Source organism: Sander lucioperca, chromosome 3 (genome assembly GCF_008315115.2).
Source record: "Sander lucioperca isolate FBNREF2018 chromosome 3, SLUC_FBN_1.2, whole genome shotgun sequence".
Taxonomy (NCBI): Eukaryota; Metazoa; Chordata; class Actinopteri; order Perciformes; family Percidae; genus Sander; species Sander lucioperca.
The window spans coordinates 16,402,409-16,425,203 of NC_050175.1; the positions used below are offsets into that span (position 1 = coordinate 16,402,409).

Consider the following 22,795-nt stretch of genomic DNA (forward strand, 5'->3'; position numbering starts at 1 on the left):
TGTCTGTTATTTGTATCCGTGTTGTTCTGCTCTATTCTAAAAGAAACTGAATGATTCGTCAATGTGTGTGTTTTATATTAAAGTATCCTTTTTTTATTTGAGTGCAATGGGACCATGTAGAGACTATGTATGATAGTAAGAGAGAGGAAATAGGTTAAAGAGATACTCAACAGTAAATTGTGAGGAAGACACCGGTACAGGATAAGCCCATTGATACAGTGTTAAAATGTCCTATTTTTAAGGCCTGTATTATTGAAACAAAATAAATTTAAACTGGAAATACTATGTACGTGGGACTACAATTATGGTTGTGGGCTATTTAAATAGTTCCAGTACTGTCTTTTAAAAAAAAAGAAAAAAAAAAAAGGATGATGACCAAATTAAGAGGCATTGATCTCTGCCTGGTTCCATTTGTTTTTGGAGAAATAGCAACAAGATTTGTTAATATTATTATCTATGGTGCTTGAGATGTTTATGATCTAAATGTTTGTACAAATATAAATATATGAAAGAGCCTGTTTCCCTCTGAAATACAGAACAATACCCTTCGAATGCTTCTTCTACATCGCTGTTATCACGTCTGTTGTTCACCACCCCTCTCCCTCTGAATGGCTTTCGCCCAGCAAGCAGAGAGCATTCTGGGAGATCCTGTTTGTTGTCTGAGAGGTAAAACGAGGAATAGACACCAACTGTAACGATATTGGTATGATTTGTCAAAAGCATCGTAGTGCTAAATTTACTTTTATTATCCTAATAGAACGCACTCAGAGAAACAGGAAATGATTTAAAACGTGTTGATGTTCTCATGGCTGTAAAGAGGTACCACTGTACCAGTCATTCATTGCATGTAGTGTACACCTGCAGAGACAGCCACAAGATAATCTAGTGGGAAATTATCCCAGAAACTGAGATGCTTTTGACAGACTGGACCTAAGAAGCGTTTTCCCACAGGAGGTGGGCGAACTAGCCCTGCGACACCTCCTGACGCTTCCTGTTTGTCTCTCCCAGTTCACTGTGCCAGTCATGAATGAAGGTTTATTTATTTGAGCTCAGGAGAACAGAGTCGCTTATTAATGTTCTTATTTATTTACACCATATGATTTTAAAAGTTACTATGCATTTAAGAAAAAGAAAAAAATAACTGTACATACTTGCCCATGTCATATATAAATATATATACTGTACACATATCATAAATACGCTCATCTTTATTTTATATATGTTCTGTTGATTTTGTTTGCTCCTGTTGTTCCTGTTGGAGATTTGAATGGGCTTCCTAAAACATTCACATCCAGGGTAGTTATGTGGTTACAGACAAGAACTTAAAATTTTTTTTTACATGTGAAGAACAAAACTGTTGTTTTAAGTGAAATGCCAGTTTATTCTACATTATTTAAGGCCTTGTGTAATTAGCAGTGGATGTTTTGGGAACCCCAACCTCTGGATGAGATAAATTGCCTGTACTTGTTTCCAGATTTCCAGATTTAAGATGCTATGTGTGAGGTTTCGTCTTTGATGTGTCACTGCCAAAATCTACTGTGGTAGAGCTTAATTCTAGCAATAATTGTGACAAACAAGCCTGAGGTTTTGGCAGCTCCATATTGTTTTATAGCTAACATAATAACCTTTCACAAATAAGGGTTTCTGTTTCATCAGAGGCAACCGTGCTAAAAGGGATGCACTCTTTGGCAGGTGCTTTCAGGGGCGCCGCCAGGAATTTTGGGCCCCATGACAAAAAAATCAAATTGGGCCCCCTCTGCGCAGCTGTTGTCACCACATCTCTAGGACCTAACTGTCCCATCTAAAGCTTTACATAACTCTAATTAAAGGCTTGCAACTGTCTTGCTTCTTGTAGTTCAATACTAGTACTAGAATTTGACAAAATGGAAAATTCTCTTAACAAAATTAATTATTATTATAATTATTAATGAAAGACAGAAATCCCCACAGACTCCCTGCAATGATGCTAACTGGCATGTCATTGAACACAATGTTGCTCACCTTCTTCACTGGGACAGGGAGGGGCACAGTTAGGGGGAGACTGGGGTGCTGCTGACTCATCTGTTGTTAAGTCTGCTAAAAGGGGCAGGGACAATGATTTAATATGAATATCTTGCTAAACGTTTCTGTAGCTAGCTAACTTTCACTATGGACATTAAGCCAACAGGTTAATACCACTCACAGACTATAGGCTACCCACCTTTCTTGGTGAAAAACTGGATTACAGTTTGACACCCTTTCTTTTGTTTTTCCTCTCTCTTTCCTTTTTTGAAAACCAGATTTTGATTTAACGTTACTTGGCAACACTGTGGTCACTGTAGTTCTGCCACATCTACTAAACACCGTCACTGAGTGCACAAACCATTTCATGCAGATACAGAGGGGTGGTCGGTAGGGGTGTGCATTGGCACTGCCCTCACAATTCGATTTGATTACGATTCACCAGGTAACGATTCGATTCAATTCGATTCTACGATGCATTGCGATGCATCAAAATTCTACTGCACACAACAAGGCAAATTTTTCATCAGTCATGAGGCAATACAAGCAGTCAGATATTGAACAACATATTTTATTGGCTGCTATGTGTGTATTTTCACTCTCCTGTATCTTTGACATAAATGCCATTAAATAAAATAAAATTGAATGGTACAGGGTATTGGATATGGCATTTTCAAACCTGAAAAAGAAAACATAAATCATTGCTTTCAGTGCTTTGAATGAGTGATGATTTGTTGTTGTTGTTGAAGCCAACTCAGGATGCCAACGATCAACATGGTTCGTGAAGTTAGTTGTATTGCCAACGTGCTTGATTTTAGTGTGGCAGGTTTTAGTGACATAATCGATTATGGCACTTTGCCGCATCGATGCTGAATCGTGCATGCCCCACATTGCGATGCATTGCCGAATCGGTTATTGTTGACACCACTAGTGGTCGGTCTATATGGATGTTTACTTTTTGGTCAATGGGGATATTTAACTTTTACTGCCAAAAACAAGTAAAAACAAAGAGATCATTAATTGTATTATTATATTTGAAATATATATACTGAATGATGATGGTTTCAAAATTTTGGATTAGTTTTTACCTATTTTTTGGGGCCCCTGTCAGTCATGGGCCCTTGGAATTGTCCTAACTTTTCCCCCCTATAGGCGCCCCTGGGTGCTTTAAATAAAGTGATTCACAAAATGCCATCGGTTATATCAGGTTGTAGGGCAAAACAAAATTGACGTATGTGCTGGTATGCGTTTGATGGAGCATTCAAGAATTAAAATGTGTTATCTGGAAATCTGACACATAGCATCTCTAGGTTTTTAGGCAGTATTGTGTGTTAAAAGTCTGGGTCAGACCACATTTTACAGCAACAGATTTTATCAGTAGCAGTAAGACAATTTTAGTTCGGATCAGTTGTGAGACATTGAAAAGTATCTACATAACTGATTAAAACCAGTTTGTGTGTCAGCTAAAAGTACCAATCTGTTAAGTAGAAGAACGAGTTATTTCCTGAGAATTACCCAGCGTTACGACACATGCTCAGTGCAAACCGGGGAATGTAAAGTGTCCTCTGAAGATTTACTGTTTCTGAGAAATGTGGTCTGACACATTGTGTTGATGGAAGAGCAAGATGGAGGGATGTAAATAAAGAAATGTATTGAAAGAGTTTCACATCTGATTCTTCATTCTTTAAACATAGAAAAGTATGGCATGGGGTCCATCCCAAACCCAATTAAACACCCACATTTTGCATTATAGCGAAACATCATAAATGTAATAGATCTACTGGAAATATAGCTGCAAGGCAGCCAATGAATGGCTCCATACCGCTCCATACACAGTGACATAAAAGTCATATATAGTAAAACCATCATATATAGTAAAACCATATTATCTGTGATAGGGAAAATTAAATTTTAATTCATGAACTGCAGAACATCAGGCTCTTTGCTCAGTGACTTATTCACCAGCTTAACTTCTGCTGGAATATACAACATGAGGTTTTATTCCACATTTTGACAACTTCTTTCGTTAAGAGGTACTAAAGTATATTTTCATCCATGTCCTCTCTTACATTTACCACATCACCTATTGTTCGTTTTGGGGTTCCTCTGTGCATGTCCCCAAATGGATACAATATGAGTACCTCTGTCAGGTAACTTTGTGTTGATTACCACTAAGCTTCAATGGTTCATTTTTATCTTCAAGGATTTTTTGAATTTGTGACGATCTAGTTATTTCTACCAGATATAGCCGGAATCTGTCGCTCCTGTCTTTTCTGTCTCAGTCAGCTGAGTTTGCCTGGAAACAATAATCCTGTGATGGATGCAAACTGTCACATGTCACTTTTTCACCATACAACTCTCTCAAGGACTGCTGATATTAAACCTTAACACATAATATTCATATTGGCTAATGAATTCAAGCTGGTTTAAAAAAAAAAAAAAGAAGTAAATATAGCAGAGCATTTTTGGAGAAAACAATGTTCCACTCCCAAACATCAAGGAAAAGTAGACTCTTAGATTGTGTGCCTGTTAGATATCAATTAGTTTCTACTCTGTGTGAGTGAGAGAGTGAGAGAGTGAGAGAGAGAGAGAGAGAATACCTTTACAGCTGTAGGCAGCTTCCCAGATGACATATTGCCCTATTGAGTCTGCTTTGATCACCCACACAGCAGGGAACAGGAAGGTGAAGGAAGGAATAGAAGGCAGAAGGAGAGAATAGATGAGAGAAGAGAGGAGAATAAAGGTAGCAAAAGGGAAATGCGAGAGAGTGGGAGAAGAGAGAGAGAGAGAGAGAGAGAGAGAGAGAGAGAGAGAGAGAGAGAGAGAGAGAGAGAGGTGGTGTGGAAAAGCTGAAAGGTGCAGGAGAGATAAGATGGGTGAGATTAGGGAGGACAAAACAGGGTGACAAGTGGATACCTGGAATTTTGGGTTATAAAAAACATTTAATTTGGAAAATATAGTAAGAGAATGATCTCCTGGGTGATTTTGGAGAATAATATGCAATCATCACTCACCGAATGCTCTCTTTTCTTAACTCACCTAGCTGCTAAAATCATTTACGTCAGGTAAGAAAAAGAGTTTAATGTCCTCCCCAGGATAGTGAGACTAATTTTCATGGTAAAGCGATCTATGTTGTTGTTGCTGAGATCGGTACCTAATTAGATAATTGTTCTGTCCCATTGGTCTTTGTCTTAAAGTAATCCTGTTTTATACAACTGAATCTTTTTGGTAGTTTCCCTCCCTTACATGTTTTTAATCAGGTGCCCGTATAGGTTTAGACCACTTTCATACATGCGCTCGGAAAATGAAAATTACTGAACACTTTACTTCTATAAAGAACTCCCAACATGTAAACAGGGATTTCACATGTTAACTCCAGCTAACTTGGTGAGTAAATGCTCTTCTCCAGAAATATGTTGTCTAGCTCTGTGAGGCTGTACAGCGGGGCTAAATGCCAACGCCAAATTTAAATTTGAACCTGATGATGGAGCTAGATGAAAAGTTAAAATAACCAAAGTGATTACAATTCATCCTGAAGGGAACGGGAACAGCAATCCATCCAATAATTGTTAAGACATTTCACTCAAACCCACAAATGTCAACCACAATTAATGGCAATAATCCAGTCTGGAGCAAAGTGATGGATGGGCCGACCAATAGACAGACCAACCTCCCTAGAGCTATGCCGCTAACCTGGCTAAAATCACTACAAAAGAAACAAATACTTTTCATACTGTAGTAAAGTTAAATTGTGTTCAGGAAGCTGCGATAGAGGCAGTTACTCTTCAGCTCAACAGTCCTCTGGTTTAAAGAGTCGGCTCTGATTATGAAGAAGCCCAATCAAAAATGAAAGAAAGATGGAGGGGTGATGAGCAGATGGTAAAGGTGTGAGGTTAACATGGAGATATGGTTTTGTCGCTTTTTTTAATCTAAAGTGAGATTACTCACGAATATATGGTAATATCCATTTACTCTTTATCACTGAACCCTGAAACACTGGAAGATAATCGAGAAGCGATACCGGGGATAAAATCTACCGTCTCTGGCTGTTAATATACAACTTGAAACAGCAGCATCTCTTTGTGTGAGGAACAAGCAGCTGAAAAGGGAGAAGAAAAAGTCTACTGCCAACTGGTGTTTTTGACCTATTAAAGGCTCAACGTGTAATTTTATGAAGTGGCATATTGATGCGTTAAATTTAACTATTTGACGTACTGATTAAAAAATACTTCAAAAATAATCTAAATACTTAGATTTTGTCGTCATCAAATGTCAATTCTTATGAGACCTGACAATCAATTTGGGAATGACAGCAGTTTCCAAACCTGTGTGTTGAATTTTAGCTGTGGGTTTGGAATACAGATTGTGGAATTAAATAAGGGCACGATACGAGTGGACAGGGAAAAGGTGAAGATAAAGAGGAAGGGAGATATAAAGTGAGAGATGATGTGCATGGGGAGACACACAGAGAGAGGGAATGCCCGCGAAATGATAGTGAAAATTGAAAATGGGGGAGAGCAAATAGCAGAAGGGTGAGTGAATAAAAATGGGATAATGCCACTTGGTGTCATTTCTGTGATTGGCTCAGGCTGCCGGCAAAGACACATAGTGAATATAATTTAAAACCTTTGGGGAGTGAGAGAGACAGAAAATGGGGGAGAGAGAATGTGAGTGACAGAAAGGGAGAGACAGAGGGTTAGGATTAAGCGATAGTAAATCTAATTTGATGGCCGTTAAGAGAGGAGAAAGGGAGAGGGTGAGAGACAGAAAGAAACAGAGCCAACGAAGTGAGTAATGGAGGTAAGAAGAGTATTGTACAGCAGGACAGACTCTTCCACAGACCATTCAATCCACCAGATTCATTACTGCACGACTCCATTCAATCTTCAAGATACAATAAATGAAAGCCTTTTCTCTATAAAAGCAATACATTTAAAAAACATATAATTATAATATGTTTATGATGAATAGAGAATAATTGACTGCTGACTAATCCAGGACGGATGAAGGATTTGGGCAAAAGCAAAACCTTTTAGAAACATAAATATCAAACATAATATGACTCTAATCCTCCCATAGCCCATAGAAATACAAACACACACACATACACAGGGTTTCCCTCTCAGAGGATATGCTGTCATCAGTTTGCAAAGGGTAGACTTTTGGGATTAACATGGGAAGTAAGAGTGTGTGTGTGTGTGTGTGTGTGTGTGTGTGTGTGTGTGTGTGTGAGTGTGTGTGTGTATGTGTGAAACCCATCACCACATTCCATCACAGACACACTCAGGGCTTAACTTGTAACACACACAAACAGGGATTAACATGGGAAGTGTGTGTGATGGATATGTGTAGGGGAAAGATGGACGTTTTGAAAACTTGACTTTACTAAAACAACACACGCATGCACGCACGCTCACACAGACACAGACACAGACACACACACACACACACACACACACACATGAACTGTGGACATGAGATCACCCATCTAGATAGTATGTGAAGATTAAAAGCAGGAGACAGGCCAGCTAAAATTCTCACACACACACACACACACACACACACACACACACACACAACCTTTGTTAATAAACTGAACTGAGCAAAATAGTAATATTTTATGTATCTTTAAGTGCAGAATAAACAAATAATACATTGTGTTAATTAGTGAGTAGTAGGCATATTTTTTAACTGTGGACAGAGCCAGGCTGCTTTCCAGACTTACAGTCTTTACTGCATGCTAAGCTTGGCTAATCACCTCCCAGCTCTAGCTCTGTAGTAATGCACAAACATGATTTTCATATTTATTTCCTCATCTCACTCTTAAAAAGAATGCAAATATCAGCAAGCACAAAATGTTGAATTATTCCTTTAAAGGGATTTCTAGTGGATAAAGTAGACAACACTCCCTGTTACTGTGCCAGGATCATAATACTCCAATCCTATACTTAAGTTAATGACCTGCAAAACTTTCAAAAAGACATTCCCCATCGGCCTCAGATTTACTTTGTGTTTAGTGCTAATCACCAAATATTAGCATGCTAAACTAGCTTAAAGTTCAAAGCACCACTGTGCCTACAGTAAATACCGCCTCACAGAGCCACTAGCATGGCTGTAGACATTTGTCTTGTTTGAGTGGGTATTACACATCTTAACTAAGTTCATTCAGTTTTTACAAATGAGAAATTAATGTCAAAGCAAGTTTATCAAGACAATTCCTGATAAACTGTGTAAGAAAAAGAAAAATCAGTCTGAACATACTGATTTCAATTCAATACATTCATCAGATGTAAGTACAAATACAGTAGGCAAAATGTATATTTCTCTACTTTCTGTTTCTCTAATTTCTCATTAATCTGATTATTGGGGTTGATTGATACACTAAAATATCAAGGGACTGGGATTGTTGTGTTGGGATGTGACATGTCGTGGTCGTGTGTCTCCGTCTTGTTGTGGCGAGGATGGACTGGAACATCAGGGACCATGATAGAAATAATTCATGGATTTAGACGTGTTATCCCTGACGATGTCTGATACACTAGTATTTTTTTACTGCTGTATTTGAATTTTGTCAAATAAACTAAAGACTGTATGAAAATGAAAGTGAAATTAATCCACTAAGTTAAATATACAGTAGCGAGTCCAGTAGCAGTGTTTTTCTTTGCGTTTGTGTCTCAGTGCTTGCTGGATGATTGTTGAACCATCTCAGTACGACATTCCTCCATCCTCATCAACAGATCGGTGGTCATGGGGTGATTGTCACCGTGGGTGGGCTTTATGATCTGATAGGCCTGGGAAAGGAGAAATGAAAACATAATAAAGGGTCTTAGCTGGCATTCCTGCTATTGCTGACAATGTGGGATGGTACTGTACTGTAGTTGAACCAGGATAATTATTATTATATTAATAATATTTGAATGTAACTTGTGTTTACAACCTGTTTTATTACATCTTTTCTTAAATGTCTCCAGAACTCGGCAATTAACTTGGTGAGGAAAATGTTATAACTGACAGGAGAGATGGATAAAACTATTTGAAATAAGATCATTGATGTACAAAATTGCAGTATGCTTTTACTCTGGCAATTCCTGTTTGTAACTATTTCATCCCTCACACCTGTTTGAATGTGTCCAAAGCGTCCTCAATATGTTCCAGGTAATGTTGCAGCTTTCCGACTCTCATCAGCTGGACCCCATGGACTGGATGGGGATCAGGGTAGTACTGGCTTTAGAGAGGAGAGAGAAAGGGAAGATGGAGAAACATGGGTGAAATATAATGTTTTGTTTGTTTTTACTCTTTTTATGCTGTTGTTGATTTATTGTTATTGCAATTCTTATCCCGCTATTGTGCTGTTTGCAAAAAACCTTTTTGTAAAACCAAACAGAGACATATAAATTATACATTGTATTACATCAGAGTATCTTTATACCTTCCTTAGTTTAGTGTCTGTAATGTATAAACTATCCATCGATCTATTCATTTTCTGCCATTTATTGAGGCCCAGGTTATGTCAGCAGGCTAAGCCCGGTATCCTGGAGGATCCATCATGATTTACTGCCAAAAATGCAGCTTTCAACAGCTCTCCCTCTGGTTATGCACCGCTGGATGGCTTCTATCAACAGTCCTGTCACCCCATATTGCCTGAGTAGTCCCACACAAAACGCCCAGAGGGACACAATGAAACAACATGTAGGCTGGATTGCCAAACGTTCATTACATCTCCAGTATCCTCACAAGAGCTGGTCTGATGTTGCATGACGAGAAATAATTCTGCATTATTCCTCGAATCTGAGGTTCAACAATCTTCCTCAATCTCCCACCTTGGCATAGGGTTTCCCAAGAACATGCGTTGCACTGATAATTTAAGGAACACTCTCTCTCTATTTTTTTTAAAATAGGAACCACCACAGGCACTAAGCTTGATTTCCACGACATGCAAATATTGAGATCTTTAACTGTTTCTAGGCAGCCATATCAAGATCAAGTCCACTCTTAAATGAAAGTGTGGCAAGATACAAAAATATACACAAAAATATACACTTTTCTATTCGCTTTAATTTGCGCTCTGTCACTCTGAGAGCCTGAGGCCGTCCACTAACATTCACAGCACGGGCATCAGAAAACAAGACAGAAAATTAAATGGACAGGACTAATACAATTTGCTTTGCCAGTAAGTGTCTGTATGCAAGTGTGCTACATATATACACATCATCAAGTAGGAGAGTGTGAGAAAGAAAACAGCAAGAAAAAAATGACTATTTAAGTATGTGCAAGTGTCCATTATGGATGTCTCCAGAATACCTGCCTGAACATGTGGCTGTGTCTGCATGTGTGTGTGTGTGTGTGTGTGTGTGTGTGTGTGTGTGTGTTTTACACATTTGTGTGTCTCAGTTTCCACTTTATATCAATTATTAAGCATCCTAGCCTTTTCAATGAATTCCTTTCTATTCCAGTTTTCATTACTTCAACAGACAGGCAGACAAGCCCAATTAATACTGCACATATTCCAATCATTGATGCACAAAACAAACATGTAGAAAGAAAGTCAGACTCAAACTGTTTACTCTTACCACTTGTATTGCATGTACTACTTCTGTGCACTGTGTATATGCATGGATATACTGCTTATTATCCACAAAACAAACATGTGCACACTGTTACCTTGTAGCAGAGATGGGGACTCGAGTCTGAGACTCGGACTCGAGTTGCACTTAAGTCGCACAAACAGCTGACTTCAGACTTGACTTGCGACTCGACCCAAAAGACTTCAGACTTGACTCGGACTCGAGCTTCGAGAATCGTCAACAACCTGTTTTCATGCAATTATTGCTTTTTAAATCTAACTTCATTCATGTATTTCTATTTTCTTTTATTGGCGCATATACGTTCGGGAAACATGATGAGCTGCATGTCCCCTGCCCTTTGCAATAATATGCAACGTAACGCATGCTCTATGCCTTATGTGCACGCACTCACATATCAAGAAACGCATTGACGATGGCGACACCAAGTCCTCCCGGAGTTCTGCCTTTTGTCATTAGTTTTGCTTTCAATAACTTCGTAAACAGTGGCAGTAAGAGAACAGCTACATGCAAGGTGTGTGGCACCAAGATAAATGATGCCGGATCAACAACGTCGATGCATCATCAGGCATCTCAAAATGCACCCAGATAGGTCAGTCATTTGCAATGTGAAAGAGACGTTACATTTTGCATATATAGTCACAGGTAACAAGCTAACTATCGCAAAGTGTCGTGCTAATGCTGGGAACAGGCACATTGTATATTTATAGTTAGTACTTCCTCAGGCTCAGTCAGACATCCATGGTGCACAGGAGGTGGGATACATGGATCCATCTCCCCAGGAACAAACGCTGTGTTGGGTGGGCAAACTCATGTGATGCATAATTGATCTCGTGGATGATTTGTAGGCTATTAAGTGAACAAGGTGTACCCAGTCCACCAAACACTGGGCCGCCTTGACTGTCTTAATTCTGCACATATTTCTGTTACTGTAGTCCTATTTACTATTTCATTATTACCTGCTTATATATATGCTTATTGTGCGTAATTTGGACTGACACTGAGATGCATGTTGTTCTGTAACTGGTGTGGCGCTGCCACTATTCTCTTGATTTCCACTTCGACATTAGACCTTTATTTGAGTGAAAAAGATGTTACATTTAGCATATATCGTCACAAGTAACAAGCTAACCATCGCAAAGTGTTGTGCTAATGCTGGGAACAGGCAAATTGTATCTTTATAGTTGTATCCATATGATGTGACAGACTTAGGTTAATATTTAACCAGGTCTGAAGGCTAGATGGATGTGTTAAGTAGACCCCATAAAGTTATCCTACAACTGATTTTGATACTGTACTGTATGGATGGTAGCTACAGGACATGCTATGAATTCATAAGATTTAACAATACAGGGTTAGGGACAGATCAGATGGCCAGAGACTTGAGACTTGACTTGGACTCGTTGCAAAAGACTTGAGACTTGACTTGGACTCGAGCTCAAAGACTTGAGACTTGACTTGGACTTCCAAAAAATGACTTGTGAACATCTCTGCCTTGTAGTGCCTTTATTTCCCTCAAAGCTAATCTCCATCTTTTACATACAGTACACCCTACATAAACGTATAAACACACATGCTTTTGAGAGACCATTCACACACAAAGAGCTGGGACATTCCTTGTCCTTCAAAAACCAATTAACACCAAGGACTTTTAGGAAGCAGCTTTGTTGTTGCTAAACACTGGGGTTTTCAAAACACTCATTTGCCTGACTCTACTTGTCATGTATCCTCTTTTCTTCTTAATCCCTCTCCTCTAATCTCTCCTTCCTTTTCCCACCTGTTTATATTAACAGCTTTGTGTCCTGCTAGCTGCAGGGATTAAAGTTGATGGTGACGTTGGTCGGTCGGTCGGTTGCTTCCTTCTTTCCTCTGCTGCGCTCCACTAATTCCTCTCCTCCACCTCTGCCGCCCTCTTACTGTACCTCTCCCCTCTGTTTCCTGTTCTTTCTCTCTCTGTATTCTCTTGATGATTTGAATCCATTTCACTCTCTATAATCTGGTGTATTTGCCAGATTTTGCTTCTCACCAGAGTAAACAAACCACAAGAGGGTTCAATATGCTCTTAATTCAATCACATGTAAACACAAAATGCACTGCATCTGTCACTGTATTAACAGAGCATTAATCTTAAGTGAATACTCTTTGATTTAAAAAGAAAATCTGTTTTCTGAAGTGAGTGAAATCAAAGTTAATGAACTCGTTGTGGCCATAGTCATTTAAAACTCTTTTGCTTCTTTGATAATTTTCCAGTTAAGTTTTCACTCACAATGCTACGTAATAACCTGTTAGTTCACACTTTCAAGCCTAACTAAACTGCTAACTGACAAGCCTACCAATTACAGAGGTGGTCGCTGATCCTGTGGTAAGAATCAAATCATTAAACAGGAAGTTCAAAGACTAAATCAACCACAGTAGTCCTCCATGAATAACAGCAAGTTACAATCTTGATTTAATTACAAAGCCAATGACTCAAGCTGCCATGACATGCAAACACACACACATCAACACCAAACTCCAATTATATTTCCTCTTTGCATGTAGAACCACACAGCAATTAAAATAATTTCATTAACTTGCCGTCTCCTCCCCTCCTCCCCCCCCCCCCCCCGGAGAGTAAATTGAAGGGAAATATGGTCTTGCCGTATGCAGCTAGTTAGAAAGCCATAGCTCTCGGCTATGAGTAAGAGAAGGAGCAAGAAGGAGAAATTAATAGTTGTGGAAATTGTGTAGCATTTCCAAGCAGTGGAACTAATGAGGCTCTTGTTTGGAACAAAAGATCCACAGCCTGCTGTTAGTCAGGGAAACATGGAATATCTTAAATCACAGTTCAACTATTTAGCAGACCTGTTTCTGGAATCTAGATAAAAGCCTTAACACTGCAGGAGAGTCTTTCAAGGCACAAGGCAACTTTAACACAGTAATCTGCAACCTGGCTCCTAAACTCTTTGACTCATGCAAGATTGCATATGTCTATTAGCTGTGAGCACTTCAACAAAAGAGAGATGCTCCCTTCTCTTTGTTTCATTCTAATGATTAAAGAGTAAATTAATCTATCCAAGTCCGAATTTTTTTTAAATCATTTTCAGGTTCACAATTGTATTAAGAGGTTGTACCAGAATAGGTTTAGCATGGGTGCACTTCACCGATTCACCGAGACCACCGGCAGTTTTATCCGGGTGAAAATACTTTTTCAAATTCAGGGCTAATAAATGATGTGTTATCGAATCGGTGCATTGTTACCGGTATCAGAATACCTTCTAGATACACATAAATACATGAATGCAACAATCATGTATTCATGAATGTGTGTGTATGTGTGTGTGAACATGCCTATAGCAATAAAATATGTGCAGCATGGGGACATTCAATAAACCAGGCGTGTACAGCCTGCAGCAGCTGTGCATTGTTTGCAAAAACCCTCTCTACACTGTACATCACAAACTAAACAGAGAAACTGAAAAAAGACCTGCAGAGAGGGAAAAAATCTCTGAAAAAAAAAAGAATAAAGAAGAAAGGAATACAGAATGAAGGGAAGGACAGGAGAAAAAGAGATATAGAGAACTCCTGCAGCTATCTTTCTTCTCTGCCATCTGAAGAGCACAGAGGAAGATAGGAAATTAATATGGAAGATCTTCCTCTTACAGTACTCTCACTTTCTCACTACTGTCTCCTGAATGCTTTTTTTCTTTTTCATTGTTGTCGCCCTTTCGTGCCAAACTACTGATTAGAGCATTCCTAAAGGCCCTTTTTGTGTTCACTTTCCTAATTTTATAGCTCACTTTTTTCCCATTTTTCTATTTTACACTACTTTTGCCCTCCCCCCTCCTCTCCTCATCACCCTCTGTGTCTGTGTATTTATTATATAGGCTGTATTACGGTTTCTCTCCTGCAGATACTGTATGTTGTTCTGAGTGTTTGTGTGAGAGAGAGAGAGAGAGAGAGAGAGAGAGAGAGCACGGCTATGCCACTTGAGCTCTGCCCTTCACACAAGATCAATTAGTCACACAACACGCACGCACGTCTGCTAATTACGAGTCACCCTTGTGGTCACCCTTTCATCTATACTTCTGTTCCTATCTATTTCCTTGTCTTCTTTTTTACGTACTTTTTGTTTACTACACTACTGTACATACTCATCTTTTCTTCTTCTCTCTATTTATGTATCTGCTCTCTGTGTAAGGTCACTACTTTGAATTGCTCTCTATTCTTTGTTTCCCTTTTTTGGCACATCACAATCAAATCTTACTCCTACTTTTAAATACAAAATAGTTTAGGCCCTAACTTCAACTAATTTAGGCAAACAAAATGATGTTGGCTTGCAAGCCCAGATATCACATTGCACCTGAAACTTAAAATACATCTACTGTAGCTTGCTAAAGAATAAAGCTCAATTTAAAGAATGTGTTTTCCAAACACCAGGCTACAGATTATATCATGCAATTGCTTTCCAGGATATACAACATGATTCCATAAACAAACACTGTTAAACACATTACTCGGATTTCTGTCCACAAAACATAATGATCATGTATTTCTAAACAACCCTGATGAGCTGCATTTCTCCTCCACAGGGATAACAGAGAGAAATAATTGTCTCCTTCAGTGGGTCAAAGAGTCACATCCAGCACATTGTGTAATCTCCTCACTGCTGACACTCAGTCATTGCTTTCAGTGCTCGTTCTCCACTTCAAAACTCAAAAACAAGCATACGATGCATTATATGTTATCTCAACAGATCAGTATGATATACCAAGTTTTTCACACAAACACACTGACTCACCTGTAGACTTGAAGTGTTTTCTCCCCATATTCCGCAGCTTCCTCCCAGTGTCCCAGGTGAATGGAAGCATCTAGAGCCATGTCTGTCATTCGGAGTTTATAAAGATTTTGATCGGGCACGTCACTGCCAACAGTTGATAATAGATGACTACATCCCTGTAATAGTGCTTGCCAATCTAGATGGTCACTTAAGGAAAAGCAACATTAAAACTGGATGCCCACAACATGTGAAAATTAAAGCTGCACATCCATATCTCCTGAGGGAAATCTTACGTATTTATGAAGACAACTTGGTATAGATGATGAAAAGTTGACAGCGGAGAGGTTTTTTTCGATTGGTTGGTCAAAACGCAAGTCACATTGTTCAAGCTCTACACACAGTCAGCGAAACTGACAAAACTGTGAAGCAGTTTTTCATTGCTTTCACACAAAATGCATTCAATGACCACATTTTCCAAAATCCATGAACTCTTTTGTCATTTATATCACCTGCAAAACATTATATACCTACAACACATTTTTCAATTGCTAACACACGGCAAATGATGATGGCAAATTTTTTGCATTTCTGAAGTAACCACTGTGAAATATTTAGAAAATCTTAGCAGAATATGTACAATAAAATCAAGTAATAATTCTAAACAGCTGATTTCATCTGAAAGATAAGAAATAAGATGTGATGTTGATGAGAACCTCTGGCCAAATGCAGGAGAGAAGAAGAACTAGAAACCTCACAGTACGGGACAGTATGAGTTATTATACTATACATGTTGTTCATTTGTAAACATTATTGCAACTTTGGATTTTCAGGAATTATCTTTATTGTTTTAACTTTTTTATTTTTTAAGTAAATTACTATATGCAAAGATATAGAAAAATAAAGGATATTGATATTGAATAAATCTTTATATATATACTTTAATAAATCAAGTGATGCTTGTAAGCAATCGAAAGAAACTAATCATTATCCAACAATACGGTAGATGATAAATGATGACAATGCTCAGTGTCCACTGGCTTCAGTGAATCTTGGAGGTAAAGGATACCCAACTCTGCTTTCAGTCCTTCAAGTCTGGGTAGAGCCTCCTTCAGTGGGCACCATGTTGATTCTTTCCCTGACAGCATGAGTCCATCCTAGGAAAGACAGGAGAAGGACCGCCTGAACATCCACACTGACAAAGTAGACATTAATGTCTAAACAAACACATTAATGTCCATACTTGACATGCAAGCAGGCACACACATTCATTATGAGGAGTGAATCATCCAAAAACAGACAGAATTGAATGAGTGTATGAACATTTGAGTACCTTAAAAGTAAAACTTGGACTTTGTATATATCATCCCAGTGTAGTGACAGCTGATGGCAATCATATATATTACAGCAAATGCAGTCTGCTGCCAGTATGTGAGCATTTGTGTGACAGATTTACATAGTATCGCTGTGTAGCTGTTGCTTAAGTGATTCAAAAGAACTCCCATCATGCATTCTGTTTTCAATGTCCTCAATTGCAAGGAAAAGGTTAGAAAATAGAGATAAAGGGAAAGAGACAAAAGACAAGGAAAATGGGAGATACACCACATAAATCTGCCTTGATGGTACACACACACACACACACACACACACACACACACTTTTTGAGTGCTGCTGTGTTGTGGTAGAGAAAGACAAAAGTGTCATATACGGCATATGGAAAACAAAGCTAAAGGCAGAAGTGAAGGCAGAGAAAAAAGAGAGGGAGACAGAGAAAAGAAAACATACGGAGCGGGAGAGAGACAGTGGGATACTGGAAGAGAAAGATTGAGTGGATTGAGATGGATAGAAAAGAAAACTGCAGCTGAAAGACAAGATATTTCTCATTTTTCAGTAGGTGGTCAGAGAGAGAGAGAGAGAGAGAGAGAGAGAGAGAGAGAGAGAGAGGAGTGAAGAGGTGAAGCGTGACAGAGTGACGGAGAGGAAGACAGCTGGAGATAAGACAGAATGTGAGAGTGAAGGAGGAGAGGACAGGAAAGGGTACACTGCAACACGTTATGCACAGATACACAGCCAAGAGCGGCATTGCACAAGTGTGTGTGTGTGTGTGTGTGTGTGTGTGTGTGTGTGTGTGTGTGAGTGTGAGAGAGAGAGAGAGAGAGAGAGAGAGAGAGAGAGAGAGAGAGAGAGAGAGAGAGAAAGAGAGAGAGAGTGTGTGTACATGCCTGTGTGTGTTTGAACTTCTGGTCTTTGTGTTTCACACATTTCATGCAATAACATTTTTCAAGTTAAAAGAAAGTTGGGTTAGGATTGGATTAGGGAAGAGCTTCATACAGAACAAGGAACGTGTGTGTGAGATAACCTGCGGTAGGCAGTATTCTGGAAAAGGCAAAAAAAACCTGCCATAATTTGATGATACAGTCCTCCTCCTGCAGCTCTCCCGTCTCTGTCCTAAGCCCCTCCCAGCAGACGAGCACAAGAATTTGCCAGAGCTTCATCCTGATCGTGATCCCGATGCCATTTGTAGCAATTCTATGAGAATTACTGTTCTGTCTTCCTACAAACTTGTGGGGGTCTATAAAGACCTTTGAGATGACATACTGTGATTTGAGGATCTAGCTAGCTACATAACATGAACTTGAATTAGCCGCAGCCATGAGCCTTCGGCTATGGTTAGCAGAAGGCTCGCCGATATTGACACGTGTTTAATTGGGTTTGTCAGATTCTCTTTTTTAGAAGTCTGCCTTCTTTTTTCTGTTGCTTTGCAGTGTATATATGTATGTATATTGTATTCTATTATTTCATGTATAGTGTATCCTAGTATTTCATGTATATTCTGTGATGTGTGACTGATATTTTGCTGCTGTAACACTGTAATATCTATCTATCTATCTATCTATCTATCTATCTATTCCGCCACTGTATCAGGCCTCCATTACCTAAGGGGACATGCATGCACATCTGCATTTGTAGAACAGCCAATACAAAAGCCCTCTCTCTGAAATGACTTGCAATTGGCCAAAGTCTCCCATCACGGGTAAGATTTTCTAAAGCTTGAAAACAGAGCCACTGAGGAGGTGCAGAAGTCTAGTTTTCTCTCGGACCACTTGAAGAACAATATGCTAAATGATTGTTTCAAAGTAATTTTTGTCCAATGACGCCAAAAAAACTGCCTACCAACTGCACACCAATGATCCAATCATAGGTTCAGGCAGTTATGCATGAGAATTAGTTAAGATAAGAGAAGTACTCTCATTCGTTAGTCAGAATATTGATGGAACTTTTAGCCATTTAAACCTCTCTACAGGAGTTTTTAAAGTAATTAATTTTAATTTTCATATTGTGACATACCAGCGACACAATGCATTTCACTGCAATTTTTTTGGTAGAGTAAGCTTCTAGAATGCCACCTCCATTGTTTCAGCATGAATAAGCAAAGTTCCTGTCTGTGCTGTCAGTCATGCTAAAAGAAATGTATCAAGTGATGCATCTACTTCTGGGAAAATATCTTTGTACTATGTTCAGGCTGCACTATAAACAATATCTCAAAGCAGTGTATATGAACGAGTATACCACAGTACAATGAAGAGAGATGTGAAATACGGGAAGAAAACTCTGAAACTGTATGTGTAGAAGTGTATTGAGTAGGGTTGCAAAATTCCGGGAATTTTCAAAGTTGGAAACTTTCCATGGGAATTAATGGGAATAAATGGGAATTAATGGGAATAAACTGGATATTTTTTAATATTGCTTGTTATAATACTGTTAGTCTATAACAGGGAACTTAAATGTAGTCTTGTAATCTTGCAGCATAATCTTGGTTAAATTCGTTATTCGTCAATGACATGCACGCACGCGGGGTGTAATACATAACCCATTGCTATTAACCAATGTGTGTTAATTGTATAGCCCACTTGTTCTTGATAAGCTGGAAACAATAGACAGCGCTGATGGTTAGCTTAGCACGCATAGAACCAGAACCATAGTAAATCAAAGGCAGCATGCTAGCTACCTTCATATGTTAAGCTAAAGGTCAATGGTTTGGGCTACTACTTAGCCTACTGCAGGGCAAAGTATTCACTTGCATGCCTATCTGCTTATTGTTGTTCAATGAAAGAATCTATTAAAGTTCTACTGACGAATAACTCAACATTTGTATTCACTGTATATGCCTGTCTGCTTATTACAAAACAAAATGTTTATATTTCTGTTTGTATAAGATGGAGTTTGTATGAATTACCCAACATTTCCAGTTAAATCTCGTAAATTCCCATTAATTCCCATAATTTCCCATTAATTCCCATAATTTCCATTAATTCCCATGAAAGTTTCTACATTGGAATGTTTCCGGAAATTTACCGGAAAATTTCTGCCCCTTTGCAACCCTAGTATTAAAACATTTCTGGACAATCGTCCATAACAGGGAACAAGAATATTGATAGGATGCTTTGATAAGACACATCCTAATTTGGATAAATGCCTTAATTTGAGTATTGTTAGTTGGATCATTATGTGCATGTAAATGTAGTCATTGGCATAATTTATGTTTGGAAATGAATGACAATTATGTAAATATTCGAAAAACCCTGAAAAATCTGCAGCGAATGTGACGATGTCATTTGTGTGTGGCTTACTTTGTCTTGAGTGTCGCAATGCTGGCAGTGGCATGTAAAATGGTACTGGTCCTCCAGCTGTCTCTGTCGAGCTTCAGTCAATGACAAAGTCTCAACGTAACTTATAGTAAGCTGAAAACAGAAAGAACAGTTTAGTTTACCTTTTTGCTTAATTACTTTACTATATTTGCTATACTGTAGAATGTAGTAAAATGCAGTTCAGTGCAGAAAGAGAAATAATTTGGAATCTAAATTGTGTAGATTGTGTATGGGGGAAAAAAGATACTGTAGGAGTAAAGTATGTGTGTGTATATTTTCCAGATGGCATGGATGCATCTCATTACACAGTCAGGAGGGATGGTGAAGTATGGAAAATGAGGGAAGACACTGCCAAGTGTCATACTGCTTGTGTTGCAGTGATATTTCACTTGGCTACACTTTTGAGGATTACTTTAATAACATTGGGTTTATTGTACTTCTATTAACACTTATTAATACTTACACAATAAATCTCACACAATAACCACTTTGATTTTATGTCCATGTAAAATATGTTTTTTAGCTTCAGATTATTTATCATGCAAAAACAGCCTTAGGCATTAGCTCCTCAGTAGCAAATTAAAACATTCAATAAATATTGCTCATAACATCAACATAAAAACAAATATCACTGTCGATAAAATCAGAGTCATATTCCATGTTGTTGTGACGATGAAGTGTGTGAGTATTTTGTTTTTCTTGCTCATACCTCCTCTTCGGGGTTGACATCTCGAACAGCTCTGAGCTGCAGTTTTGTTCCCACAAACACCATCACACAGTTTGGCCTACAGTCATGGTTTAGCAGAGATAAACTGGGAGAGAGCAAACAAGATGATGAGGGGCAGGAGGGAAGGGGAAGAGTGAAGGTAAAAGAGAAAGAGAGGAGAAGAGTGGGGAGAGAAGGGAGGATGAATGAAGCAAAGACGAGAAGGAAGAGAGACAAAGAGAGAATGAGGGGAGTAAAGGGAAAGAGAGAAAATTCCATGTGTGATTAAATGTTTAACTTTCAAACCCTTCCTGGCAAACAAAAAGACAGAGATGGTAACGGTTGAGAAAATACAACTAGAGCCTCATCCTGCTGAGCCACCAACTGCCACATGTCCAACTGTTCAGGGGGTTCTCTAATCACTGAGGCCAATGTTGAGTGAAATAGTAATTTGTTCCAACATATTCATGAGAGAAAAAAAAACACATGTTGAGTGACACATCTCCCTTCAAGATCACCATCCATCTATCATAAAGTTTAGTGTGACAGCTGTGGGATACCATGTGTCTTTTATCCCTGTATCCAGTGCTGTTAGGGGGGTTAAATATCATCTGGCACCACGTATTCTCATAATGTGAATCCTGCACATATAAGTTAAGACTGCGTAGGGTTGCAATGGTATGAGATTTTCACAGTACGATAATGTCTCAGAAAATATCACGGTTTTACGGTATGACACAATTATTATTATCATCATCATCATCATCGTCATCATCATCAGTTACAATGATCCTTGAATAAATGAAAACTGATATTTTTTTTAGTTTGAACAAATGCTTCATTATAATTGAAACTGGAAACCATTTTTTTCCCCATGGAAGTATGTTCAAAAAGTATCCCTCTTGAAAAGAAATAAAATATTTTTTTCAATACCGTAGAAGCAAATGTAGACGGTATGCTTTATACCATGGTATACTGTGAAACCAGTATAAGGCTGCAACCCTAAAACTTAGTGATCAAATGAACCTCAGACAAAAAGTTGCACACACATGGACACACAAACACTGATAATTCCCTGCACAGTGTGACAAAATTAGTACTCTGCTTCTGTCATAAAAAATGTCACTCATCATTTCTTTCTGTTGCTCTATCGGCCTCTCTCTCACTCTCTGACACATTTACACAAATAAATCAGGAAACAATGGGTATTTCTGTCACAACAAAGACACAAATTTAAAATAGATACAGCCAATCCTCTTACCAAGCTACACGCACACTGACTGACACTGTCGGCATCATAACACTGATGCGAAATATAATTTTTTTTATTTACACGTTTTATATTACTTTACTTGGTTTTATGAAAATCATAATAAAACAGCATTTTGGGACAAACATGTATGTGTTTCCCACATCATAATGATAAGGTGTAGGCCTAGTGGAGGCCTAGTGGAGGCCTAAAGGTTAAAGAAACAAGTTTGTGACCGGGAGGTCGTCGGTTCAATCCCCAGACCGATGGGTGAGGGAAAGTGAAAGAGCAGCGCTTGTCCCTCCCTCATTACCACCACTGAGGTGCCCTTGAGCAAGGCCCTTAACCCCAACCGCTCCAGTGGAGTTGCTCAGTGGCCAGCAGATCAGACTGTGCTTGTACTGGGCAGTTTCCAGGTATGAATGTGTAACTGTGTGAATGTGACAGGTCGTCGTTGCAAATGAGAATTTGTTCTCAATCAACTTACCTGCATAAATAAAGGTTAAAAAAAATAATAATAGTAATAATGAGCAGGATGTATAGCAACACAAGCGGTCTTGTCTATCTCTTCGCTCAATCGAACGTCTCTGCAGCCTGTATTTCAGTGTGGCCTTAGTTCAACAGCGCCACAAACCACAGCCTCCTAAATGATCATACTAGTATAGCCTTTATGAAAGTAGGATGTGCTGTATTAGATTGCATTAGTTTTAGCTAGGTGTTGTACCTAACAAAGGTAACTGAGTGTATTACTCTTATAATTGTAGTTTTATATGTAGCCTATGCTTCATTAATTGTCATATCAGCCATGAAAAGGCTGAAAGATGTAAAAACTAAAAGCATGTAACTTTACTG

At 38.7% G+C, this 22,795-nt stretch overlaps 1 protein-coding gene across 1 annotated transcript in view; it reads right to left on the reverse strand.

The window, feature by feature from the left end:
* Positions 1-3,940: 3,940 nt before the first annotated feature.
* smyd3 (SET and MYND domain containing 3) overlaps positions 3,941-22,795 on the reverse strand; it is an 85,484-nt gene continuing 66,629 nt past the window's right edge. The window contains exons 7-12 of the mRNA XM_031314067.2: positions 20,698-20,800; positions 19,971-20,081; positions 16,409-16,496; positions 15,364-15,538; positions 9,118-9,226; positions 3,941-8,792 (exon numbers count right to left, since the gene is read on the reverse strand). Coding sequence (XP_031169927.1) covers positions 8,676-8,792; positions 9,118-9,226; positions 15,364-15,538; positions 16,409-16,496; positions 19,971-20,081; positions 20,698-20,800 — 703 coding nt within the window. The 3' untranslated portion in view covers positions 3,941-8,675. The remainder of the gene's footprint in view (positions 8,793-9,117; positions 9,227-15,363; positions 15,539-16,408; positions 16,497-19,970; positions 20,082-20,697; positions 20,801-22,795) is intronic.